Below are 25015 nucleotides of genomic sequence, written 5' to 3'. Positions count from 1 at the left end.
ACACTATCCACTCGAGAACAGTAAAACTACCATTGACATTTATTCATTGGATGCTGGCAGACACAAAGAAAGATGTACTCTCCTGGTGGTTCACGAATGGAGGCTGGTACCTGGCAAGGAAATGCACATTTGGGCAATTACATTATTATATCCAAAACTACAAGACTGAGGTGTTGTAGGTGATGTCAAGGTATACTACATAAACTGCAAGTTGCAAAGAATGAAAACAAGAAGTAAAAAGAGCCCAGTTGTCTTTTACACGTGCATTTGCACTGCCAAACTACTTAAGACCACAAATGCAAGCTACTAAAAGCACTGAGACTGCCAGTGAGATTACTTAACTGAATACTGTCAGACAACGAATGTTTAATTGTTTCTTTTGAAGGTGTTTTTCTTGCTGTTGCCAGTCTGCATTTTATATCCCATCTATTTTTTTCATTCTCAGTTATTTTGCTCCCCAAACAGCAAAACTTATACACTCTGATTAGCATCTCCTTTCCCAATCTAATTCCCTCATCATCATCTTTTTGTATTTGACTGTGTTGTGTTACCTTTGTTTTACTTTTTGTGACATTCATCTTGTAATTGCTTTCCAAGACACTGTCTATTTTACTCAAACGATATTCCAAGTAGTTTACCAACTGTGACAGATTGTTGGTCTACCTTGTGTTTACTTCTTCTTTTTAGCCTTCTGATTTTTACTATTATGAATATTGTGGCTAGAAGGCACATTTATTCCACTAGTGTCTTAACCTTCATCAGGTTGGTAAGGAGTTTGATGTGGATGATGAGGTTTCTCTTGCCACAGATGAGCCCTGGTAGACCCTTTGTCTGCTGTCTGACCTGCATACTGACATTGACCTATGTACTTTTACCTCTCTTTAAATTTTCTCGTCTCTGGTGTCAGTACTATTTTCAATGCCTTAATTTTACCAGTTCAATCAAATTTCTGGCTGATGCTACTAACTCCAGATGAACTACCTTTTGAATGAGAGCCTGATGACCTGGACATCCTCACCCCCATGGCACTACCCATCAACCAACCAACCAATCATCCCCTCAATGCAATGGAGGGTATATTTAGAGCTCTGCGAGAGTGACCGTTTTCCAGTTAGCATGGCATTTACCCAATCGTGCACTCGGGAAGGTCCATCCTTAAGAAAGATGAGTGGCATGCTTTCCACCATTCAATGCTACTGTAAAAGGGAATATTGAGAATTCATCATAGAGCACAACTACTTCATTACTACAGAGGTGTGGACGTAAGAAGGCTTGGTGGGCAATGCACAGTGACAAGAAGCAGTATACCACATGACGCCCCAGCCAATAGCATCCATCTGCCTGCAGCATGCACTACATGGTGTGCCTCGAACATTTAGCATTAATTTTCATGCTAGTTTAGGTATAGTGAGCAACTGTAGTAATCATTATGGGTAGCATAAATCAAACACAACCAATATTATGTTATGAAATGACAGCAATATTTTTCTGAGCTTACAAACTCTCCTAGGCATAGTCAGAATCTGAAACAGTGGCCAGGTGTAGCACTGTCCTCTGCATTGTGAGTTACCAGAGTAGGAAATGGCTGGAGCATAAGGAATTGGACAGAGACAGAGAGCACACTGGTGAAACTGCAAAGTATTCTGTCTCTCTGTGCAGAAAGTATTGCTCTGCGACCTTCATATGTGCTCACCACTATAAAAGTAGAATAATTGATGATTTCCCTTTCTTCGGGAACGTCTCATTGGAACTCAGTCCCATGATTGGCACAGAAAGTCACTAAGCCAGTTAAAGATCCAGGTGCAGACTGTCATTTCAGTTGTATCTCAGTGGTGTAGTGACTGAAGTTGGTGGACCTGGAGAAGGTGTGAAGAACCACACAAAGAAGGCAAATGCTGTGTTTATACAGTTGTATCCTTCACATAGGCTATTTATGTATGCTTTATGAGGATAGAAAAGGTGGTTAGTTGTGGCCTTGGTGGAGGAAGCATCCTGGCATTTCCCTGAAATGATTTACGAAAATCACAGAAAACCTAAATCAGAACAGCTGGACAGAACAAACTCCATCCTCCCAAATATCAGGTCAGTGTCTTAACCACCACACTTTCTTATTTAGTCTGTCCCTACCGTGCAATGTTCTTTGATAGAAACAGCTTTAGTATTCATCACTGCACACATCGAGGGCACTATTGTGTGTCTCAGGAACAATAAACTTGATGCTATACCCCTTGCACTAGCTTCAGTCCTTACAGATGTTCCGTTCAGTGAATGAAAACTCCTCAGCACTGTGGCCCACAATCTCAAAACAGTGTTGGAATCTGATGGAATCCGCAGTCAAATGCTGCAACGTATAACCGTAGATTACCAACGCCATACACTTTTATTCTTCAGCCATACCTGAAGTGAGGGTGGACGAAAAGCACAGTTGTCCCAGTTTTGAAACTGGATAAAATACCATAGAGAATGGATAGCTGTAGACCCATCAGCCTCCTGAATCTTCTGTTTATGTTGGTTGAACAAGTGGTAAACATTGACTTTGTTGGACTCGTGAGAAAAGGGGTCGTCTTTCCAACAGCCATCATGGTTTTACAGAGGACTGATCCACAACTGGGAACTTGATTTGGTTAGAGTCTTCTATAAGAACAGCTTTGGCCCATCATCTGAGAGTGAAAACTATTTATAAATGTAAAACTTAGAAAATTAGTGGTACAAATGCAAATACCTAAGGAAAGCAGGAAAGTAGTTTTGCTCTTATCAGCATATTCCCGTAGTCCATTCTCCCATAAATGTAGGAGACCGATATACTGAACTGAACTCCGCGATTAGTTTGTATCAACTTCATTTCAACTGATTGTCCAGCTCTCTCCCATGGAACTTTACACACAGTGCATAATTTAGTGTATGATGAATAATGTCTACTTCTGGTGGTTACAGATTATATTTGCTCATTTGAAAGTGCTTAATGTAAATGTTTGTGAGATTAAGACTTTAAGTTGCTCAATCAGTCATAGGCATGTTTCTCTGTCACTTGGATTGTGCCTGGTAAGATAGAGTTTGGACTTTCCATTGGTTTACATGTGTTAAACATTAATTTTTGAGGCATCTTTTAAACATATTCTGTTATTAAAATTTGTGTCTTGTGTGTCAATGACTGTGCTTCTTGTTGTCTCTCTAAGATTCATTCACAGTTTATGTCCACATTTAGCTCAACTAATAAAAAAATTCAGTCCAATACAGCCAGTAACTTTCAGGAGATAAATCATTTCAGGTGTAGATTCTGTTGCTTGCTAAACTATCTGTGCTGTTGCTTCTGCAACATGTGATTGTCCCTTATTAATTATGCTAACTTTAGTCCGTACAGTAAAAGAAGATACCTTACACTGGAAGTGGGCATGGGGTGGCTGCTTCGTAGCCTACTATGACCAATATCATAGTGCAAATTTGTTTATGTTTCTGTGGAAATGACTCAGTGTGTCCAGAGTTGTGGACAAGTGACATTGACAGCAGTCTTTTGTATCTCGCACTTGAAAACTGACAGCAGTGCTGGGAGCTCTCTGGGCTCTACTTTCGCCCTATGAAGTATAGAGCACACTGTTTCATCTATATTTAGAATCTACTAATTGCCTTCTAATCAGTACTATGACTTAAATAAAATCAGGCCCAAAATTCACTGAATATTTTATACATTTTCCTTGGTTAACTTCGACTTGAAGGCCATATGACATCCCAAATGAATTCTGTACTCAGTCATTTATACTTAGTGACTTACATCTGTTTGACTGAGTCCTCTGTAAAATTTGTTTATTAAATACTTTTGTATCATGTGTTCCTTTTCCACAAAGAGAAGTGGAATTATTCATGTTCTCTATTGATTGATGGCATAAAAATTGTCTATAGCTTGTATTCTGTATTAGCAAGACCTTCAGCTGAACTCATTGTTGGCATGTGGTAATAGACATACTTAATGCTTGCAGACCTTGGATTTCTCTTTCTCAGTGTAGTTTCAAACATTCAATTTTATACATTGATCAAGGAAAAAATATCCAAATTAACATCATCACAAAAAGTTATAAGTCACATGTGGTAAAACCTGGACAGTGTAGAGTGCTTGACAGAGCTTAAATATGGGATCAGAACTGTTTGGTGCAGCACAATGTCCATATAATGCAACATCACAGTACGAACATAATTTTAAAAAACTGTTATTTGTGTTAGCTATGATTGTGTGTGTGTGTGTGTGTGTGTGTGTGTGTGTGTGTGTGTGTGTGTGTGTGTGTGTGTGTGTTTATTTACTTGTTTAAAGTATTAATCCATGATATGAGCCCTGTCAAACTTTGTTGTTTGTTGGATCAAATTGTCACATTTATAACTGTCAAAGATTTCATTTCTGTAAACATGCCCAGCTAAAATTCCACCTACAAAGACGTAATAATACAGGTATGTACATGCACGAAAAATGTATTAAGGCCTCCCTCACCAAACACATGGACAGTGTTAAACCAGAACATTTGTGAATTAAGCAAATAATCCCATATCAGTTGTGTTGTTCTATTTTGCTGTTTCAGTATGTGTGACATGTCTTAAGCATCTGCTCAGTACATTACCACAACGGATAAGTATATATAATACAGTTGTCAGTTGTCTTTCCTGTTCGTAACAGACGTCATTAGATGTGAAGTATAGGTTCTGTAGGTCATGCAGCAAAAACTGTGTCCATACAGTATTTCAAGAATACTCTCTCAGCTACTACTTTAGAACTGTATGATGTGCTCTGGTTACACAGTTCTAGCGTTAATGACTGTTAATGTGGCTCTGCCATAGGAGACTAGTGCGACTAACATAAGTCAAAACCTACTGCAGCTGAAGAACAGAAAGCTTAGTCACACACTTCATTAATACCTTCTGCATACTATCGATCATGGTATAACCAGGAGCATTATCTCTGCCCCAAGGTTCCTAATCCTGCACTCATTCCTGTGTGAAACTTGCCCCATGCACCCATCCACTACAACCTACTCTAGCCCCACCCCTGGTAAATCCTACAATACCTAGTGGTTATAAATAAACTGGTGATGTTCTGAGTGCTGCAGTGTGGACTATTTAGATAGCAGGATGCTGGAACATAGTAGGTATGTTCGTTAATCAGTATGCTCATGGAGCATGCTGAAAAAAATTATAGTTCCCCTTTTTGCCACCAGTATACTATACAGTGTGTTACAAAAAGGTACGGCCAAACTTTCACACACAAAGAAAGAAAATATGTTATGTGGACATGTGTCCGGAAATGCTTACTTTCCATGTTAGAGCTCATTTTATTGCTTCTCTTCAAATCACATTAATCATTGAATGGAAACACACAGCAACAGAACGTACCAGCGTGACTTCAAACACTTTGTTACAGGAAATGTTCAAAATGTCCTCCGTTAGCAAGGATACATGGATCCACCCTCTGTCACATGGAATCCCTGATGCACTGATGCAGCCCTGGAGAATGGCGTATTGTGTCACAGCCATCCACAATACGAGCACGAAGAGTCTCTACATTCGTTCTGGAAATCTGTCTCGATACAAACGTACTGCGCCACAGCTATTGCCCCGTGCTAATCCATACATCAAATGGGCATCTGCCAACTCTGCATTTGTAAACATTGCACTGACTGCAAAACCACGTTCGTGATGAACACTAACCTGTTGATACTATGTACTGATGTGCTTGATGCTAGTACTGTAGAGCAATGAGTCGTATGTCAACACAAGCAACGAAGTCAACATTACCTTCCTTCAATTGGGCCAACTGGCGGTGAATCGAGGAAGTACAGTACATACTGACGAAACTAAAATGAGCTCTAACATGGAAATTAAGTGTTTCCAGACACATGTCCACATAACATATTTTCTTTATTTGTGTGTGAGGAATGTTTCCTGAAAGTTTGGCCGTACCTTTTTGTAACACCCTGTATATGTCATGTGACGAGGGCCTCACATCAGGTAGACCGTTTGCTTGTTGCAAGTCTTTCGATTTGATGCCACTTCGGCGACTTGTGCATCGATGGGGATGAAATGATGATGATTAGGACAACACGACACCCAGTCCCTGAGCGGAGAAAATCTCCGATCCAGCCGGGAATTGAACTCGGGCCCTTTGGATTCTGTCGCGTTGACCACTCAGCTACCGGGGGAGGACAGTTGAAGACATGGTGCTGTAAGCAGTCAGAATGTGAAATGTTTCCTGTTTTGATGTCAGTCTACTGTTTGTCACTTGGCGACAGGTTTTAGTTTTCTGGAGAAGCAGCTGTTGCTGTAAACTGTAAAGGGTTACGAAGGTTGAAGTTTTCGACACACAACATAATGGCTACTGAGAAGAAAGATCATGAATTGCCGGTAAAGTTGTTTCGTCATAACAGCAGCAATAGTAGTGCTGCCTTGCGAGAATATTGTTGACAGAAACAATTACGAAGAGGTCTCATGTCAATAAAGGGATTAAAGAATGTGATTAAGATATTTGAAGGAACAGGTGAAGTAGATGGTGCAGCAGGGACAGGGAAGTGGCACATTCCCATGGCAGTTGTTGAAGAAGTTATTGCGGCTATAACAGACAGCTTAGACAAGCCTCAGATTCTGCAGCCGGTGCTCAAAATGCTTTATGGAAATTGGCTCTTCCCTGGTCAAAGGTGCAAAGCATTTTGCTGCACATTTTACATAAATATCCCTACAAGATTCAGAATGTACACCAGATGAAGCCCCAAGATAGGCTACAACACTGTGGCTTTGTCCTTAGTTTTTTGGCATGTATGGAAATGGATGACATGTGGCTACAGTATATTCTTTAGACAGACAAGGCACATTTTACTCTGCATGGTGCCACAAATGCGCAGATATTTCGCATATGAGTTTTTGGTCCACCACATTTCGTGCAGGAACATCCACTGCACTCTGTTTATGTGACTGTGTGGTGTGGTTTCACAAGCTCACTCGTTCTCGGTTCATTTTTAATCGAAGAGAAGACACCTCACAGGACTGTTAGATGTACAGTGACATCTGCATGCTACAGGAATCTCCTTGTGCACATGAGAATCCAGCTTTGCAAGAAAGCAACTGTGCCCACACCACTCTTTTCATGCAAGATGGAGAGACACCACCTGCGGCTTGCCAGGTGAAAGATTTGCTTCAAGAAACCTTCAGTAACAAATATTCATCTTTTGGCAATTTCAAAACTTCCAGATCACCCAATGTAAATCCATGTGACTTCTGGTTGTGGCAATATCTGAAAGCTTGTCAACATTTTGGTCTGATTACATTGAATATTCTGCAAGCAACTGTCAACCATGCCATGTCACCAAGTCGAGAGACCATATGGAACACATGTTGTAACTTGTTACCATATTGTAACAAACGTGTCAGAACCGTCATTATCATGTGTTTGATTGTACCTCCCCTTTCCTCACCCACACTACATACTGAGTGCTTACCGAGCCATATTTTCACCTGGTGGCAGAAAGTAAAACTATTATAATTTTTTTTCTACTATACTCCATGAGCACACCAATTAGTGAACATACCTACAGTGCTTCAGCATCCTGTGGTGCATACTGCATGCACTGCAACACTCGGAACACCATCAGTTTAATTATAAGAATCCAGTGTCAAATGCAAAGCAACATGTGGAACTATACGTGATGTTTACCAATTAACATGTGTTCATTGCACAGCTTTTGTCTATCTTCTACACATAAATAAATTGAAGTCCCCCACCATGGTTTCTGTCTGTATGTTTGGACTAATCTCAGGAACTACTTTAGGGATTTTGATAAATAACTAATAGATAGACTGATTTACAGGGAAGGTTTGTCTACATAATTTATAAATATTTCATGCTGAACTATGATGAACTAAAGTCCCTGCCCCTGTGAAATACATGTCATGGCCATCTAACGGTGAATGGAACAACTCATTGGAATCCCTTAATGCCGCCCAACTACAGCACCAGACTATTGTGAACTACTTGATTGCAATAATTTACCAACAGCCGTATGATTTGTTGTTGTTGGTGTTGTTGTTGTTGTTGTCTTCAGTCCTGAGACTGGTTTGATGCAGCTCTCCATGCTACTCTATCCTGTGCAAGCTTCTTCATCTCCCAGTACTTACTGCAACCTACATCCTTCTGAATCTGCTTAGTGTATTCATCTCTTGGTCTCCCTCTACAATTTTTACCCTCCACGCTGCCCTCCAATGCTAAATTTGTGATCCCTTGATGCCTCAGAACATGCCCTACCAACCCGTCCCTCCTTCTTGTCAAGTTGTGCCACAAATTTCTCTTCTCCCCTATTCTATTCAATACCTCCTCATTAGTTACGTGATCTACCCATCTAATCTTCAGCATTCTTCTGCAGCACCACATTTCGAAAGCTTCTATTCTCTTCTTGTCCAAACTATTTATCGTCCATGTTTCACTTCCATACATGGCTACACTCCATACGAATAAATACTTTCAGAAGCCACTTCCTGACACTTAAATCTATCCTCGATGTTAACAAATTTCTCTTCTTTAGAAATGCTTTCCTTGCCATTGCCAGTCTACATTTTATATCCTCTCTACTTCGACCATCATCAGTTATTTTGCTCCCCAAATAGCAAAACTCCTTTACTACTTTAAGTGTCTCATTTCCTAATCTAATCCCGCAGTATCACCCGATGCAATTCGACTACATTCCATTATCCTTGTTTTGCTTTTGTTGATGTTCATCTTATATCCTCCTTTCAAGACACTGTCCATTCTGTTCAACTGCTCTTCCAAGTCCTTTACTGTCTCTGACAGAATTACAATGTCATCGGCGAACCTCAAAGTTTTTATTTCTTCTCCATGGATTTTCATGCCTACTCCGAATTTTTCTTTTGTTTCCTTTACTGCTTTATCAATATACAGATTGAACAACATCAGGGAGAGGCTACAGCCCTGTCTCACTTCCTTCCCAACCGCTGCTTCCCTTTCATGTCCCTCGACTCTTATAACTGCCATCTGGTTTCTGTACAAGTTGTAAATAGCCTTTCACCCCCTGTATTTTATCCCTGCCTCCTTTAGAATTTGAAAGAGAGTATTCCAGTAAACATTGTCAAAAGCTTTCTCTAAGTCTGCAAATGGTTGAAACGTAGGTTTGCCTTTCCTTAATCTTTCTTCTAAGATAAGGCATAAGGTCAGTATTGCCTTACGTGTTCCAACATTTCTACGGAATCCAAACTGATCTTCCCCAAGGTCGGCTTCTACCAGTTTTTTCCATTCGTCTGTAAAGAATTCACGTTAGTATTTTGCAGCTGTGACTTATTAAACTGATAGTTCGGCAATTTTCACACCTGTCAACACCTGCCTTCTTTGGGATTGGAATTATTATTTTCTTCTTGCAGTTGAGGGAATTTCGCCTGTCTCATACATCTTGCTCACCAGATGGCAGTGTTTTGTCATGACTGGCTCTCCCCAAGGCCGTCAGTAGTTTGATTTGTAGAAATTTATTTTATTTTATAGAAGTTCATAAATTAAAATAAACTTCTACAAATCATGTGGCTGTTGGTAAATTATTGCATCAAGAAGTTCATGCCAGCCGTCATCCCACGATCCATAATGGATCAAGAAGGCTGATGCAAGCTACCATCAACTTCATAAATCAAATGACCAGTGATTCTGGACATACCACTTACAGGTTAACTGTATACCAAAACATCTGGTCTTACGAGCTTGATATCCGATACATCCTACATCCCAGGTTGTTTAGTTTGCACCGGCCTCCTTTACAGCAGCAGCGTGCCAAACTACACTGCAGTCAGGTGGCCTTGCACCTTTCTCCTGTGCCCATAGAGCAGGGTGTTCCAGCTCAGCGGCTCCGTTGTGAGCTGCGGAGCGGTCCCTGCTCCAGGGAGCTGTGTTGCTCGCTGTGACCATTCAAGTGGGCCGGCACGTGGCACGGCTGGCTGAGGCAGGCGGCAAGGCAAGCGTCTTACAAGATCGACAACCTCGTACTCTTAGCTGCTAAGACATGGTGATGTGCTACACCAGGAAATACGATGTTCTGGAAATAAATAAGAAACAACTATTTTACAAGAAATTGTATACTAAATTTATTGGGCCTCTGTAGCTCGACACTTTCTTTTCATTGCTAGATCGTAAATATTAGGCATCAAAGTGTCCGCAGTGTTAATGCAGAGGATGGCCTGCATTGTTGCATCCTGAAGAAACGATCGTTCCTTACTTTTTACTCTTTTCATTGCTGAGAAAAGCTGCTCACAAAAATACTTAGATCCAAACATGCACATGATCTGAGCGGCATAGTTGTGAAGCTTGGGAAATGTGTTTTGCTGTAATGAACGATACCATTGTGTCAAATCCAACATGTTGTAGTACCTCTCTTTCAACAAAGTTGAATTCTGCAAATCAATAATCTCCAATTGAAGTGACGATGACAAGTCATTGGAGGAAACTGAAAAAGGAGTGCTGAACACCTTAAGTTCCATTTCCAAACTAGTGAGGTCTCGAAATCGTGTTTCAAATGACGTGATCAACTGCTTAAATTTTGCTTGTTAATCGCCGAAAGTAGTACCTTCAGGTAGTTTTAAAGAAGCAAGACGATTGAAGAACGTTAAATGTCTATTACTCATCTGCCTCTCAAATAAACGTAACTTTTCCACGAACGCTTTGATATGGTCGTGCATGTCAACGATTAGCTGCCCTTTGCCCTGCAATGACAGATTTAAATTATTCAGATGCATAGTTATGTCAGCTAAGAATGCCAGATCTGATATCCATTTTATATCTTTCAGACAACGCATTTCTTCCCCTTTCATTTCGAGAAAAAGGGATCTTTCCTCACGAATGGCAAAGAAAACATCAAGAACTTTTCCCCGGCTCAGCCAAAGAACTGTACTGTGGTAAGGTATATCCCCGTACTCCACTTCCATATCTTTCAGGAGTCCTCTGAATTGGCGATGATTCGTACCGTGACGCTGCACAAAAGTCACACACTTCACGACATCTTTCATTACGCCACCTAGCTCTACTGTTTCAGCACACAGTGCCTCTTGGTGAATAAAACAATGAAGAGTCAAAATGTCTTTCCCAAATTCGTCCCTGAGTTTATTATTCAAATGAGAAGCAAAACCTTGGTGACACCCAATCATTTGTGGTGCACCGTCTGTCGCTGCAGAATGGAGCTTATCCCACGGCAAATTCATATTGTCCATTGATTCACAAACAGCTTCAAAAATGTCACGTCCTGTTGCGGTGTAATTGAGTGGTACCACACCCAAGAGTTCTTCAGTTATTTGCAACTCCATGTCGACACCACGCACAAAGACTGCAAGCTGACCACAGTCCGATATGTCGGTGCTTTCGTCAAGTGCTAGCAAAAATGCAACCAAGCTCTCCGCCTTTTTCCTGAGCTGTGTCTGTAAACCCGCTGCCATGTCCAGGATTCGATGAGACATTGTTTGCTTCGACAGGCAAACCCCTTCAATTGCCTGCACCTCCCTTGGAAACAAACATTCTGCAACTGCTACCATGCACGATTTTACGAGTGGTCCGACCGAAAACGGCTTGCCACTCATCGCAATGATGTGAACAACCCAGTAGCTTGCTTGAATTGCAGATTCAATAGTGTTTTTCAGCTCTCATTCACCTGAAATTTATAAACACATTACGGAACACGTACTATGTTGCATATTTTGATACAATCCATATTACGAAACCGTTTTTAATCTTGCATCTCCTGGTATGTTGTTCTAAGCCTGGCTACTAGTTCTCTGCATGCAACGCCTTCTACCTGATCGTAGTGTGCTGCGTGAAGACGTGTATAATGTCATTGTATATTGTACCTCTTCGCAGAGTTAAATACTTTGACATACAAGACACTGCAGATGACCGTCCCTCTCAGTGAATAGAAAGTTATCCTCCAATAGAGGTACAGGGCTCCCGCGGCTAGTCATAGCTGTCATTGAACACGGATTATTGCGTCAGTTGCAGCTGCATGTGGCCAGGGGGCAGTGAGTTCGCTTTCCCCCTCCACGCGGGCTCCGAGCTGCCGCAGTGAGTGCTCCGGCTCCCTGGAGCTCGGTTGGAACAGCCTGCCATAGAGCATCCCTGGCACTGACAGTATAGTTTGCTTGTGGAAATGCAACTCTGCATAAATATTTTAAATTAGACACACCCACAATGCTTTCTGTCAGCATATGAAGGCTAGACTCTGGAACTACAATAGAGATTTTGACAGTTTTCTTGAGGAAAGTTTGTTTATATAATTTATTACCATTACACTTAACAAGTTATTCAGCTGTATTTACTTAGAAGAAAAAGGCCCCAAGGGTGGGATCGAATTTTCCAAAACATTTGTACGGTGTTGCAGGTTAAGGTACCAGGTGTCACACCGTGCAATCATTTTCTCTGAAGGCCCTTGTTTGCAAGTAATTCAAAAAAGAGAAAAAGAAATCTTTGTCTGATAGTGTGGAGTAATGGTAATCATCCTGCCCCTATTGCTCACTAGTTGGTGTTCCATCTTTTGTGGTAAGCAGTAGAGGTTTTAAAAACATTTGTACTAAGTTTTCATTAAATTTTGACGTAAAATATTTGTTAATTTATTGTTACTATTATTGTGGTTTAAGTTGCTGTAACTCTGCATTATCGATTTTGTAAAGTGCTTTCCTACTTTATAAATCACCATCACTGAGAAACCAGACAGGAGGGGGATGTTACAAAATTTTACTACTAACACTGATACAAAAGTGGGCGGTGGAGAAAATAGGTTCTCTACACTGCCCTAAAATGTTAAAAATAACAGCATACGGAGCAGCATTGTAGCATAGTGATTAAGGTATCTTTCTGACGTACAGAAGGTTCTGGATTCAAAACTCGTCAGGTGCTTTAAAAATTTTTATTTTCAGATCATTTTCCAAAATTACTTAGAGCATTATTTTTATTCAATTAACTGGTTTAAATGTATCTTTTTTAAATTTCTAATCCTTTGTCACATCATTTTAGCTATTTCATTTGCTCTTGTTTTGACTTGAAAAAGGAAAGATTGGAATCCTTGTGCATGTGATTTTAATTATTTTTATTTATCTGTCATGACAGTTAAATGTCTAAAAATGCCAGTCTATTGTTTAAAAAACAAAAGACAGAATAATCTATTTGTACTGGCTGCGCATATATATAAGTGCTGGCAGGTCGACAGACACACAAACAAACACAAACATACACACAAAATTCAAGCTTTCGCAACAAACTGAGAAATATGTCTGCTTGTGTCTGTATATGTGTGGATGGATATGTGTGTGTGTGTGTGTGTGTGTGTGTGTGTGTGTGTGTGTGCGCGCGCGAGTGTATACCCGTCCTTTTTCCCCCTAAGGTAAGTCTTTCCGCTCCCGGGATTGGAATGACTCCTTACCCTCTCCCTTAAAACCCACATCCTTTCGTCTTTCCCTCTCCTTCCCTCTTTCCTGATGAGGCAACAGTTTGTTGCGAAAGCTTGAATTTTGTGTGTATGTTTGTGTTTGTTTGTGCGTCTGTCGACCTGCCAGCACTTTCATTTGGTAAGTCACATCATCTTTGTTTTTAGATATATATTTCCTACTTGGAATGTTTCCCTCTATTACAACCATATATATACACTCCTGGAAATTGAAATAAGAACACCGTGAATTCATTGTCCCAGGAAGGGGAAACTTTATTGACACATTCCTGGGGTCAGATACATCACATGATCACACTGACAGAACCACAGGCACATAGACACAGGCAACAGAGCATGCACAATGTCGGCACTAGTACAGTGTATATCCACCTTTCGCAGCAATGCAGGCTGCTATTCTCCCATGGAGACGATCGTAGATATGCTGGATGTAGTCCTGTGGAACGGCTTGCCATGCCATTTCCACCTGGCGCCTCAGTTGGACCAGCGTTCGTGCTGGACGTGCAGACCGCGTGAGACGACGCTTCATCCAGTACCAAACAAGTTCAATGGGGGACAGATCCGGAGATCTTGCTGGCCAGGGTAGTTGACTTACACCTTCTAGAGCACGTTGGGTGGCACGGGATACATGCGGACGTGCATTGTCCTGTTGGAACAGCAAGTTCCCTTGCCGGTCTAGGAATGGTAGAACGATGGGTTCGATGACGGTTTGGATGTACCGTGCACTATTCAGTGTCCCCTCGACGATCACCAGTGTTGTACGGCCAGTGTAGGAGATCGCTCCCCACACCATGATGCCGGGTGTTGGCCCTGTGTGCCTCGGTCGTATGCAGTCCTGATTGTGGCGCTCACCTGCACGGCGCCAAACACGCATACGACCATCATTGGCACCAAGGCAGAAGCGACTCTCATCGCTGAAGACGACACGTCTCCATTCGTCCCTCCATTCACGCCTGTCGCGACATCACTGGAGGCGGGCTGCACGATGTTGGGGCGTGAGCGGAAGACGGCCTAACGGTGTGCGGGACCGTAGCCCAGCTTCATGGAGACGGTTGCGAATGGTCCTCGCCGATACCCCAGGAGCAACAGTGTCCCTAATTTGCTGGGAAGTGGCGGTGCGGTCCCCTACGGCACTGCGTAGGATCCTACGGTCTTGGCGTGCATCCGTGCGTCGCTGCGGTCCGGTCCCAGGTCGACGGGCACGTGCACCTTCCGCCGACCACTGGCGACAACATCGATGTACTGTGGAGACCTCACGCCCCACGTGTTGAGCAATTCGGCGGTACGTCCACCCGGCCTCCCGCATGCCCACTATACGCCCTCGCTCAAAGTCCGTCAACTGCACATACGGTTCACGTCCACGCTGTCGCGGCATGCTACCAGTGTTAAAGACTGCAATGCAGCTCCGTATGCCACGGCAAACTGGCTGACACTGACGGCGGCGGTGCACAAATGCTGCGCAGCTAGCGCCATTCGACGGCCAACACCGCGGTTCCTGGTGTGTCCGCTGTGCCGTGCGTGTGATCATTGCTTGTACAGCCCTCTCGCAGTGTCCGGAGCAAGTATGGTGGGTCTGACACACCGGTGTCAATGTGTTCTTTTTTCCATTTCCAGGAGTGTGTGTGTATATATAATGTGCATTTTTTGGAAGTCAGTTGTCATGCAAACTCTTAATTATCGTGCAAATGTTGAAATCGTAAATTCTTCTTACACTGTAGACAAAGTAATGCGTTGAAGATTTAAATGAAAGAAGAGGTTATAAATAAAACAAAATTCAGGCAACATGAGGAATAGAAATAGTGAATGCAGTAACATGGACAAAAATTTAAAATGTAAAACAGAAGAAATAAAACCAAAGTTAATACATAAAAATAAGTAAAATCACATGCACAAAGATTCCAAATTAAAGAAGAATGATTGGAAGACAATATAAGAGCAAATGAAATAATTAATATGATGATTAAAGAGATATGACAGAGAGTTAGATACTAAAAGAATTACATTTAAACCAATTAATTGAAAACAATAATGATCAGTTGTTTAGCTTTGATTTGAAAATAAAAAAATTTAAAGCACCTAATGAGATTTGATCCCAGAACCTCCTGTACATGAGGAATGTACCTCAACTATTAAACCACAGTACTGCTCTGTGTATAGTTATCATTTCTAATGACTCTAGAAAATTACATGAAATTCTGATGTTTTTGTCGGTTGCTTGCAAACAATGGCCCACCAGAGTGAATGGCTGCATAGTGTGATAAATGGGACCCTAAACTACCACACTGTATAGATGGTTTCAAAATGTCAATCCCATCTCCGGGCAACCTCTCCTTCTATTGCTACCCATGTGAAGCCATGGTGGGTCAGTAGTTATATATAATAATGACCACCACCAAACTTGCTGAGTGCATAAATGAAAATACAAATTGTTCACCATGGGAGACACCCAGTAACCAGTTGCTGAACATGCTTCTTGCTTGACTCAAACGACGTAAGTGCCTGCTACACCACACATTGGCTCATTCTGCTTGATAATAGCTTCCCTAAACTCTAGAGATTGAAACTTGTCACTATCTTTGGAATCTCCTGCCTCCTCCTTCATTCTTATGGGAAAAACATCATTGCGGCTGTCACTAATGAGCCTAGCAATCCCAAAAACTATGAAATTGATACTGATATCTCTAGTTATCATATATTTTTACGTGACTTTGCTTCTCACCCCCACCCTCATTCATTGAGTTGATAGCAGTGTATTACGCCCACAGTATTTTTAAACATATCATACAAATGATGAGTCTTGTATCAATAAAATTTGGTTGAGATTGCTGTGGACACGCCCAGATTACATTTCCGCTACCTTTTCATACGCACCCCACCTGTACAGGAGGCAGGTGCTTCTTTCCAGATACTTTGTGATACATGTGCCAAGTTTTATAGATCAGTCCAATGGTTTACAAGGAGATTTGGCACGTACATACATTATAAGGCAATATAATTATGAAAAATTTACAGATTCACCGCTGTACCTCAACTACTTCTTTTTGCACGGTCACCTTTGATCTCAGTGCACTTTGAGCTGTGGAATCAGCTTCCTGATCCTTTGTAAAAAAAAAAAAATCATTAATCACCTCTTTGGCGCATTGTTTGACAGCAATCTCAGTATCATTGCTGGTAGAAAATCTGTTTGCACATGTAAATAACTTACAGAAGTGGAAAGTTAAAAATCTTGAAGGTGCCATACCTGGGGTAGTTTACGTGCCAACAGAATGAATCCAAGAGCTGATTTGTGATATTGGCAGTGTGGATACATACAGTGTCATGCACTATGCACACTCCCTTCATTAACATTCCCATTCTTTTGTTCTGTATCATCGCCCATACTTTTTTAGTTTTTCTAATTACTTCACAGCATTGTTCCCCCATGAGGTAAAAATTCAATGAGCAAAATCCCTTTCTGGTCCTAAAATACACAGGCCAAGATTTTTAAGGGTGAAAAAACTGTTCTGAATTTCTCTGTGGTGGTGAGGAGAGATGTCACCACTGCACTGATCGTCCTTTCAATTCAGGGGTATAGTGGGTCATGCCCATTTCATAGCCAGTGACAATAAAGTCAAGGAATTGTTCATCTTTCAGTTCAGAGTGTTCTAGACATACCCATGAATATGGAGTTCTGTTGACTTTGTTGATCTGCATACACAGTTATTGAAAACAAAAGTTTTTCAGTAATGATTTTACATGGAAGAGCTCTGGAGATTTGGACACACGGAATTCATCTTCAGCTAATGCAGCTTGGCTGTAATTGTGGTCCTATTTCTTCACTACAAAATAGTAAATATCAGTTATTTGTGCACATCATAGCTGTCCTCAGTTGTACTCTTTTGTTAAAAATTGTTGCCATGGTGCATAAAGAACTGGAGGATGAATGTTCAAGCTCTGGATCATATCTGTCTCAGTTTTACCTGGCTCCACTCTGCCAGTGGTCCTCCATTTCATTTTAGTTAGTTAATTGAACCTGTGTTTTGTTCAATAGTCATTTTATATGTAAAATATGAGGTTAGGTTCTTGTTTACTCACATATTAAGTTTAAAATAGCAGAGTTTCTTAATATTTTTACCAAAAATAACAATTATTATCTTTCTGAAATGCATGTTAATGCAAAATTTATACACATTAAAATTTAACACAGAAACACACAATAATACAGTAAAATAGTTTTTATCAAGTTCATCTACACCCTAAACAGTGTCTGGGTTATGTACATAGGTAGAATAAGATGCTGCCGTAGTGAATTCAGTTTCCTTAATGCAAATCTTTTGTCACTGAAGTGTTGTGTTCAGAGGCTTGACATTCATTTGAAGTTTCACAGTGTTTTGCAAAGAAATGTTTAATTTTTGGCTGTCTTGTATTCTTTATCAGTTGATTATACACCTCTTTGTAGCATTTAAGAGAATGTTCTTCACTATTGTGCTCCTTACTTCTTCCGAATTATTTTCTACATCGTCAGCATTGAAACAGGCTGAACTTCCTTTTACTCTTCTCACTGAAGACTGTCAAATCTCCCTTGCTCAGATCCTTTGAATGAGAGATTAAGCAGTCAAACGCATTTTCTTAATCGACATTTGCAATTTGAATCACATTCTTTTATGAGACTGGAAAAGTTTTATGCAGACAGATTGCCTCGAATGTACAAATAATTCCCTGGTCCATGTGTGACAGGATACATATGGTGTTTGGTGACAGAAAAAGGACTTCAGGGTTTTTATTTGAATCAGTAATGGAAAGTGGAGGCTGTGAACATTATCAGAGGGGAAGAGAATTTTAAAAGGGGTTTGTTCTTTCTCACAGTAAGCCTTAAGTTCTCTATTCAGTTCATTAACAAAATAGTCACTGAAAGGAGCAGAAGTAGTCCAACATTTTTTATTCCCTCTCCAATGAACTCTGAGCCTGTTCTTCACAGCCCTTTAGTGCTCTAGGATTTTGAGTGTGTTAGATCATAATGGGTTTTAATATTAAATTGCCTGCAGCATTTCCTCTGAAAAGAAGGGTACATCAGTCCTTTGCAGCCTTAAATCCAGGTACTGTTTTTTCCTCCAGTAGTGATAAACATGTGGCTAGATACTCTTTTCCAAAATAATCCTGCTTCATCAAAGTCAGAAACCTGCTTCACAGTATAACCTTTTTCTTTCACAGTTTTTTTTATTCTCTTTTAAAATCTTTGGCTCCAACTTCATGTGCCACAGCTGCCTCTCCTGTCATTTTAATGTCTTGAAAGCCAAAACAATGCTTTAAATGATCAAATCAATCTGAATTGGCTGAGAAAGGTGCTGGATAATCTTCTTCGTTCGTAAAGTCTGAAAACGAGTTCTTGGTTTTAGCTTGAATAGCAGCTCCGGAGAGAAGCATGTGCTATTAGTTGTGGTATTCAGTCCAGTGGCATAGTACCTTTTCCATTCTCTGTCACCTCCAAGCGACATTGGTCACTCTTGTCTCACTTAAGTCTTTCAGGTTCAAGAAGATTTTTTAATTGATTCCACATTGTAACAAATAGCTCTCATAGTGTATCCACTAAGTACCAAGGCATGATGAATGTCAACAATACGTTCACCTTTCTCAAAGCTGTCCAAAACTTCACCTCTGTTTCTAGTATACATGACATTCATACATTCTTGTTTCCCTCACTTTCTTTCCTTTTACCCAACATTTTAAATGCAGACTTTGTCAAGTGCAACTTCACATCTCTGCTGACCTGAACTGAAGATTGACGTCTCAATAAGCACGATAGAAGATTTGTTTTGAGATGTGCTGCTGCATTACTGCTTCCGTATGCTGTTAATAGCTGAGCTTATAACTAAAATCGCATGTGCGCAAAAACTCAAATAATGAATCTGCATATAACAGTTTCTACTTCTCCTCCTCCCAAACAAGCCATGAAGGCCCAACAGTGCCGATTGACCACCTTGTCATAGGTGTCACTGGATGCGGATATAGAGGGGCATGTGGTCAGCACTCCGCTCTCCCGGCCGTATGTCAGTTTCCGAGACCGGAGCCGTCACTTCTCAATCAAGCAGCTCCTCAATTTGCCTCACAAGGGCTGAGTGCACCCCACTTGCCAACACTGTCAACAGACCAGATGGTCACCCATCCAAGTGCTAGCCCAGCCCGACAGTGCTTAACTTCGGTGATCTGATGGGAACCGGTGTTACCCCTGCGGCAAGGCCGTTGGCGGTCCTACTTCTACTCAGTTCTTTTGTCAATTGCTGGTTCTCTTTCATACAGAAACCAGCTTAACACCAGATATCTCAATATTTTTATGACTTGTTCATCCACAAGCACACACTCCCCTTTTTTATTAAAGTTTCTCCTTCTCACTTTTATTTTGTAAATGCTCTTCATGCCTCTCCCTTTTGTATTTAGTTTCTGGATTTGTGGATTATAAGATTACTTTACATTTTTGTTTATGCCTCTTACTTTTGGCCTATTGGTTGCCTGGAACTTCAATGTTACATATTATATTCTATTCATAACTCTAATTCCTATCAATTGTTTCCCTTTGCACAGGATTACGAGTTACTTTTCTTTGCCACTTGTACCACTTTTCCAAACCTCCATTTTCTCAACTATTCTGCTCCTGATGAATTACCGATTTCAAAAGCTTTATATTGAACATCCCCCCCATGAACCATAGACCTTGCCGTTGGTGGGGTGGGTTGCGTGCCTCAGCAATACAGATAGCCGTACCGTAGGTGCAACCACAACGGAGGGGTATCTGTTGAGAGGCCAGACAAACATATGGATCCTGAAAAGGGGCAGCAGCCTTTTCAGTAGTTGCAGGGGCAACAGTCTGGATGATCGACTGATCTGGCTTTGTAACACTAACCAAAACGGCCTTGCTGTGCTGTGCTGTGCTGTGCTGTGCTGTGCTGTGCTGGTACTGCGAATGACTGAAAGCAAGGGGAAACTACGGCCGTAATTTACCCGAGGGCATGCAGCTTTACTGTATGGATAAATGATGATGGCGTCCTCTTGGGTAAAATATTCTGGAGGTGAAATAGTCCCCCATTCGGATCTCCAGGCGGGGACTACTCAGGAGGACGTCGTTATCAGGAGAAAGAAAACTGGCGTTCTACGGATCGGAGCATGGAATGTCAGATCCCTTAATCGGGCAGGTAGGTTAGAAAATTTAAAAAGGGAAATGGATAGGTTAAAGTTGGATATAGTTGGAATTAGTGAAGTTCGGTGGCAGGAGGAACAAGACTTCTGGTCAGGTGAATACAGGGTTATAAATACAAAATCAAATAGGGGTAATGCAGGAGTAGGTTTAATAATGAATAAAACAATAGGAATGCGGGTAAGCTACTACAAACAGCACAGCGAATGCATTGTTGTGGCCAAGATAGACACGAAGCCCACGCCTATGACAGTAGTACAAGTCTATATGCCATCTAGCTCTGCAGATGACGAAGAAATTGAAGAAATGTATGATGAAATAAAAGAAATTATTCAGATAGTGAAGGGAGACGAAAATTTAATAGTCATGGGTGACTGGAATTCGGTAGTAGGAAAAGGGAGAGAGGGAAACATAGTAGGTGAATATGGATTGGGGTTAAGAAATGAAAGAGGAAGCCGCCTGGTGGAATTTTGCACAGAGCACAACTTAATCATAGCTAACGCTTGGTTCAAGAATCATAAAAGAATGATGTGTACATAGAAGAAGACTGGAGATACTAAAAGGTATCAGATAGATTATATAATGGTAAGACATTTCCAGGGGCAGTTGTGGACTCTGACCACAATCTATTGCTTATGAACTGTAGATTAAAACTGAAGAAACTGCAAATAGGTGGGAATTTAAGGAGATGGGACCTGGATAAACTGACTAAACCAGAGGCTGTACAGAGTTTCAGGGAGAGCATAAGGAAACAATTGACAGGAATGGGGGAAAGAAATACAGTACAAGAAGAATGGGTAGCTCTGATGGATGAAGTAGTGAAGGCAGCAGAGGATCAAGTAGGTAAAAAAACGAGGGCTAGTAGAAATCCTTGGGTGACAGAAGAAATATTGAATTTAATTGACGAAAGGAGAAAATATAAAAATGCAGTAAATGAAGCAGGCAAAAAGGAATACAAACGTCTCAAAAATGAGATTGATAGGAAGTGCAAAATGGCTAAGCAGGATGGCTAGAGGACAAATTAAGGATGTAGAGGCTTATCTCACTAGAGGTAAGATAGATACTGCCTACAGGAAGATTAAAGAGACCTTTGGAGAAAAGAGAACGACTTGTATGAATATCAAGAGCTCAGATGTGAACCCAATTCTAAGCAAAGAAGGGAAAGCAGAAAGGTGGAAGGAGTATATAGAGGGTCTATACAAGGGCGATGTACTTGAGGACAATGTTATAGAAATGGAAGAGGATGTAGATGAAGATGAAATGGGAGGTATGATACTGCGTGAAGAGTTTGATAGAGCACTGAAAGACCTAAGTCGAAACAAGGCCCCGGGAGTAGACAACATTCCATCAGAACTACTGACAGCCTCGTGAGAGCCAGTCCGGACAAAACTCTACCATCTGGTGAGCAAAATGTATGAGACAGGCGAAATACACTCAGACTTCAAGAAGAATATAATAATTCCAATCCCAAAGAAAGCAGGCGTTGACAGATGTGAAAATTACCAAACTACCAGTTCAGTAAGTCACGACTGTAAAATACTAATGCGAATTCTTTACAGACGAATGGAAAAACTGGTAGAATCCGACCTTGGGGAAGATCAGTTTGGATTCCGTAGAAATATGGGAACACGTGAGGCAATACTGACCTTACGACTTATTTTAGAAGCTAGATTAAGAAAAGGCAAACCTACGTTTCTAGCATTTGTAGACCTAGAAAAAGCTTTTGACAATGTTGACTGGAATACTCTTTCAAATTCTGGAGGGGGCAGGGGTAAAATACAGGGAGCGAAAGGCTATTTACAATTTGTACAGAAACCAGATGGCAGTTACAAGAGCTGAGGGGCATGAAAGGGAAACAGTGGTTGGGAAGGGAGTGAGACGGGGTTGTAGGCTCTCCCCCATGTTGTTCAATCTGTATATTGAGCAAGCAGTAAAGGAAACTAAAGAAAAATTCGGAGTAGGTATGAAAGTCCATGGAGAAGAAATAAAAACTTTGAGGTTCGCCGATGACATTGTAATTCTGTCAGAGACAGTAAAGGACTTGTAAGAGCAGTTGAACAGAATGGACAGTGTCTTGAAAGGAGGATATAAGATGAACATCAACAAAAGCAAAACGAGGATAATGGAATGTAGTTGAATTAAGTCGGGTGATGCTGAGGGGATTAGGTTAGAAAATGAGACACTCAAAGTAGTAAAGGAGTTTTGCTATTTGGGGAGCAAAATAACTGATGATGGTCGAAGTAGAGAGGATATAAAATGTAGACTGGCAATGGTAAGGAAAGCGTTTCTGAAGAAGAGAAATTTGTTAACATCGAGTATAGATTTGAGTGTCAGGAAGTCGTTTCTGAAAGTATATGTATGGAGTGTAGCCATGTGTGGAAGTGAAACATGGACGATAACTAGTTTGGACAAGAAGAGAATAGAAGCTTTCGAAATGTGGTGCTATAGACGAATGCTGAAGATTAGATGGGTAGATCACATAACTAATGAGGTGGTACTGAATAGGATTTGGGAGAAGAGGAGTTTGTGGCACAACTTGACTAGAAGGAGGGATTGGTTGGTAGGACATGTTCTGAGGCATCAAGGGATCACCAATTTAGTATTGGAGGGCAGCGTGGAGGATAAGAATCGTAGAGGGAGACAAAGAGATGAATACACTAAGCAGATTCAGAGGGATGTAGGCTGCAGTACGTACTGGGAGATGAAGAAGCTTGCACAGGATAGAGTAGCGTGGAGAGCTGCATCAAACCAGTCTCAGGACTGAAGACCACAACAACAACAACAACATATTGAACATAGAGAACATAGAGGATATGTTGAGTTGGAGGCAGGTACAATGCAAAGACCACTAAACAGTTTAGCTTTCAACCAACAAAAAAAAAAAAAAAAAAAAAAAAACACACACACACACACACACACACACACCAACAACAACAACAACAACAACAACAACAACACACCCAATGGCCACTGTTTCCAGCCACTATGGCCTGACTGAATCCGCAAACAGGCCACAGCGACCGGAGACATTGGCCATGTGTGTGTGAGCTGTGCTTGTGTGAATGTGTACGTGCTTTCTATTTTGGAAAAAAAAGTGAATGTTTAGTAGTCTTTTCATTGTGCTTGTCTGCGACTCAATCCCTTCTCTTTGTGGTGAGTAATGATTTGTGCTTTTCGTAATACTGTTGTTGTTCCACCCCGGACATTCCATTTTTATATTGGACATATTCTTTTCTGCAGGACTGTCAAGTGGTTGGAATGAAACGTCTTTTGACAGTTCTTACATTTCTTTAGTTTAACTTTTTTTATTTTTATTAATGATGTATGTTATTTATTGTTGTATCATTGGAAATATATCAAATATTAAATCATGATTTTATGCATTAAACAGGAACACGAGGAAGACCAGAGGGGAGTTCCTGATGGCTTGTCAAGTTCTCCAAAACCTACATCAGAATTGCCACAACAGCCAACTGTTGAGGCAAATTTGTTGGACATTGGAGGAGCAGGAGATGGTGTGGATCTGCTTAACATTACTGCCAGTATGGGTGGAGAGAAGATAAATAGCAGTGATCAAACAGCTGATTTGCTGGGTGGTTTAGGGAAAACATCTAGTGGACTGGAGGACTTACTACAGGGCCCTTCAGTTGCACAATCAGTGCCACAAAACATGCTATTTGACCCTTTTGGCAACAACCTACAGGTTTGTATATGTTCTGTATGTCACATACTGCATGTAGAAATATTTATTTTCCCACCATTTTTTAAGTTAAATGTGGGATGCCATTACAGTGCCTTGAGTGGTGGTTGTTTCCTGCTGTTCATTTCCAGAGTTGGAGATCTCTTCCTACCTCTCGATTATGTTCCATGAATGTACGATAGGTGGCCAAATCATTTGCCCAGAATGTTCCTTGAACCAGTTGTGAGCAATTGTGGCCCAGTGACAAGGTGCATTATCATTCATAAAAATTCCATTTTTGTTTGGGAACATGAAAAGCTCACAAATGGCTGCAAGTGATCTCCAAGTAGTTGAACATAACCATACCCAGTCAGTGATCATTCAGTTGGATCAGAGGACACAGTACTCCATGTAAACATGGTCCACACCATTACGGAGCCACCATCTGCTTGCACAGTGACTTGTTGACAACTTGAGTCCTTGGTTTTGTGGGGTCTGCACCAGACTCAGACGCTGCCAACCAGGCCATGATTTTCCTAATGTCTAGGATCCAACTAATGTGCTCACTAGCCCAGGAGAGGTGCTGCAGAGGGCGTTGTGCTTTTAGCAAAGGTACTTGCATCAGTCGTCTGTTGCCAATGGGTCCGCTGCTTACTGGTTTGGCGGGCAGGTACACGGAGGGTGGGGAGTGAGTCATTGTCTTGTTCTTGAATGTCCTCTGAC

General features: G+C 41.2%; 1 protein-coding gene across 3 annotated transcripts in view; it reads left to right on the top strand.

Moving 5' to 3' along the window:
• Window positions 1-25015, top strand: part of LOC124606438 (cyclin-G-associated kinase) — a 246517-nt gene that overhangs the window by 149815 nt on the left and 71687 nt on the right. For all 3 annotated transcript variants that reach the window (XR_006978701.1, XM_047138423.1, XM_047138431.1), the window contains exon 18: window positions 24005-24316. Coding sequence is in view for 2 of the 3 variants with exons in the window: in XM_047138423.1 (XP_046994379.1) it covers window positions 24005-24316 (312 nt within the window). In the remaining variant the exon portion in view is untranslated. The remainder of the gene's footprint in view (window positions 1-24004; window positions 24317-25015) is intronic.

This window comes from Schistocerca americana, chromosome 1 (assembly GCF_021461395.2).
Source record: "Schistocerca americana isolate TAMUIC-IGC-003095 chromosome 1, iqSchAmer2.1, whole genome shotgun sequence".
Lineage (NCBI taxonomy): Eukaryota > Metazoa > Arthropoda > Insecta > Orthoptera > Acrididae > Schistocerca > Schistocerca americana.
Note: the sequence above shows the minus strand (reverse complement) of the source record. Positions and strands in the feature narration are given on the sequence as shown.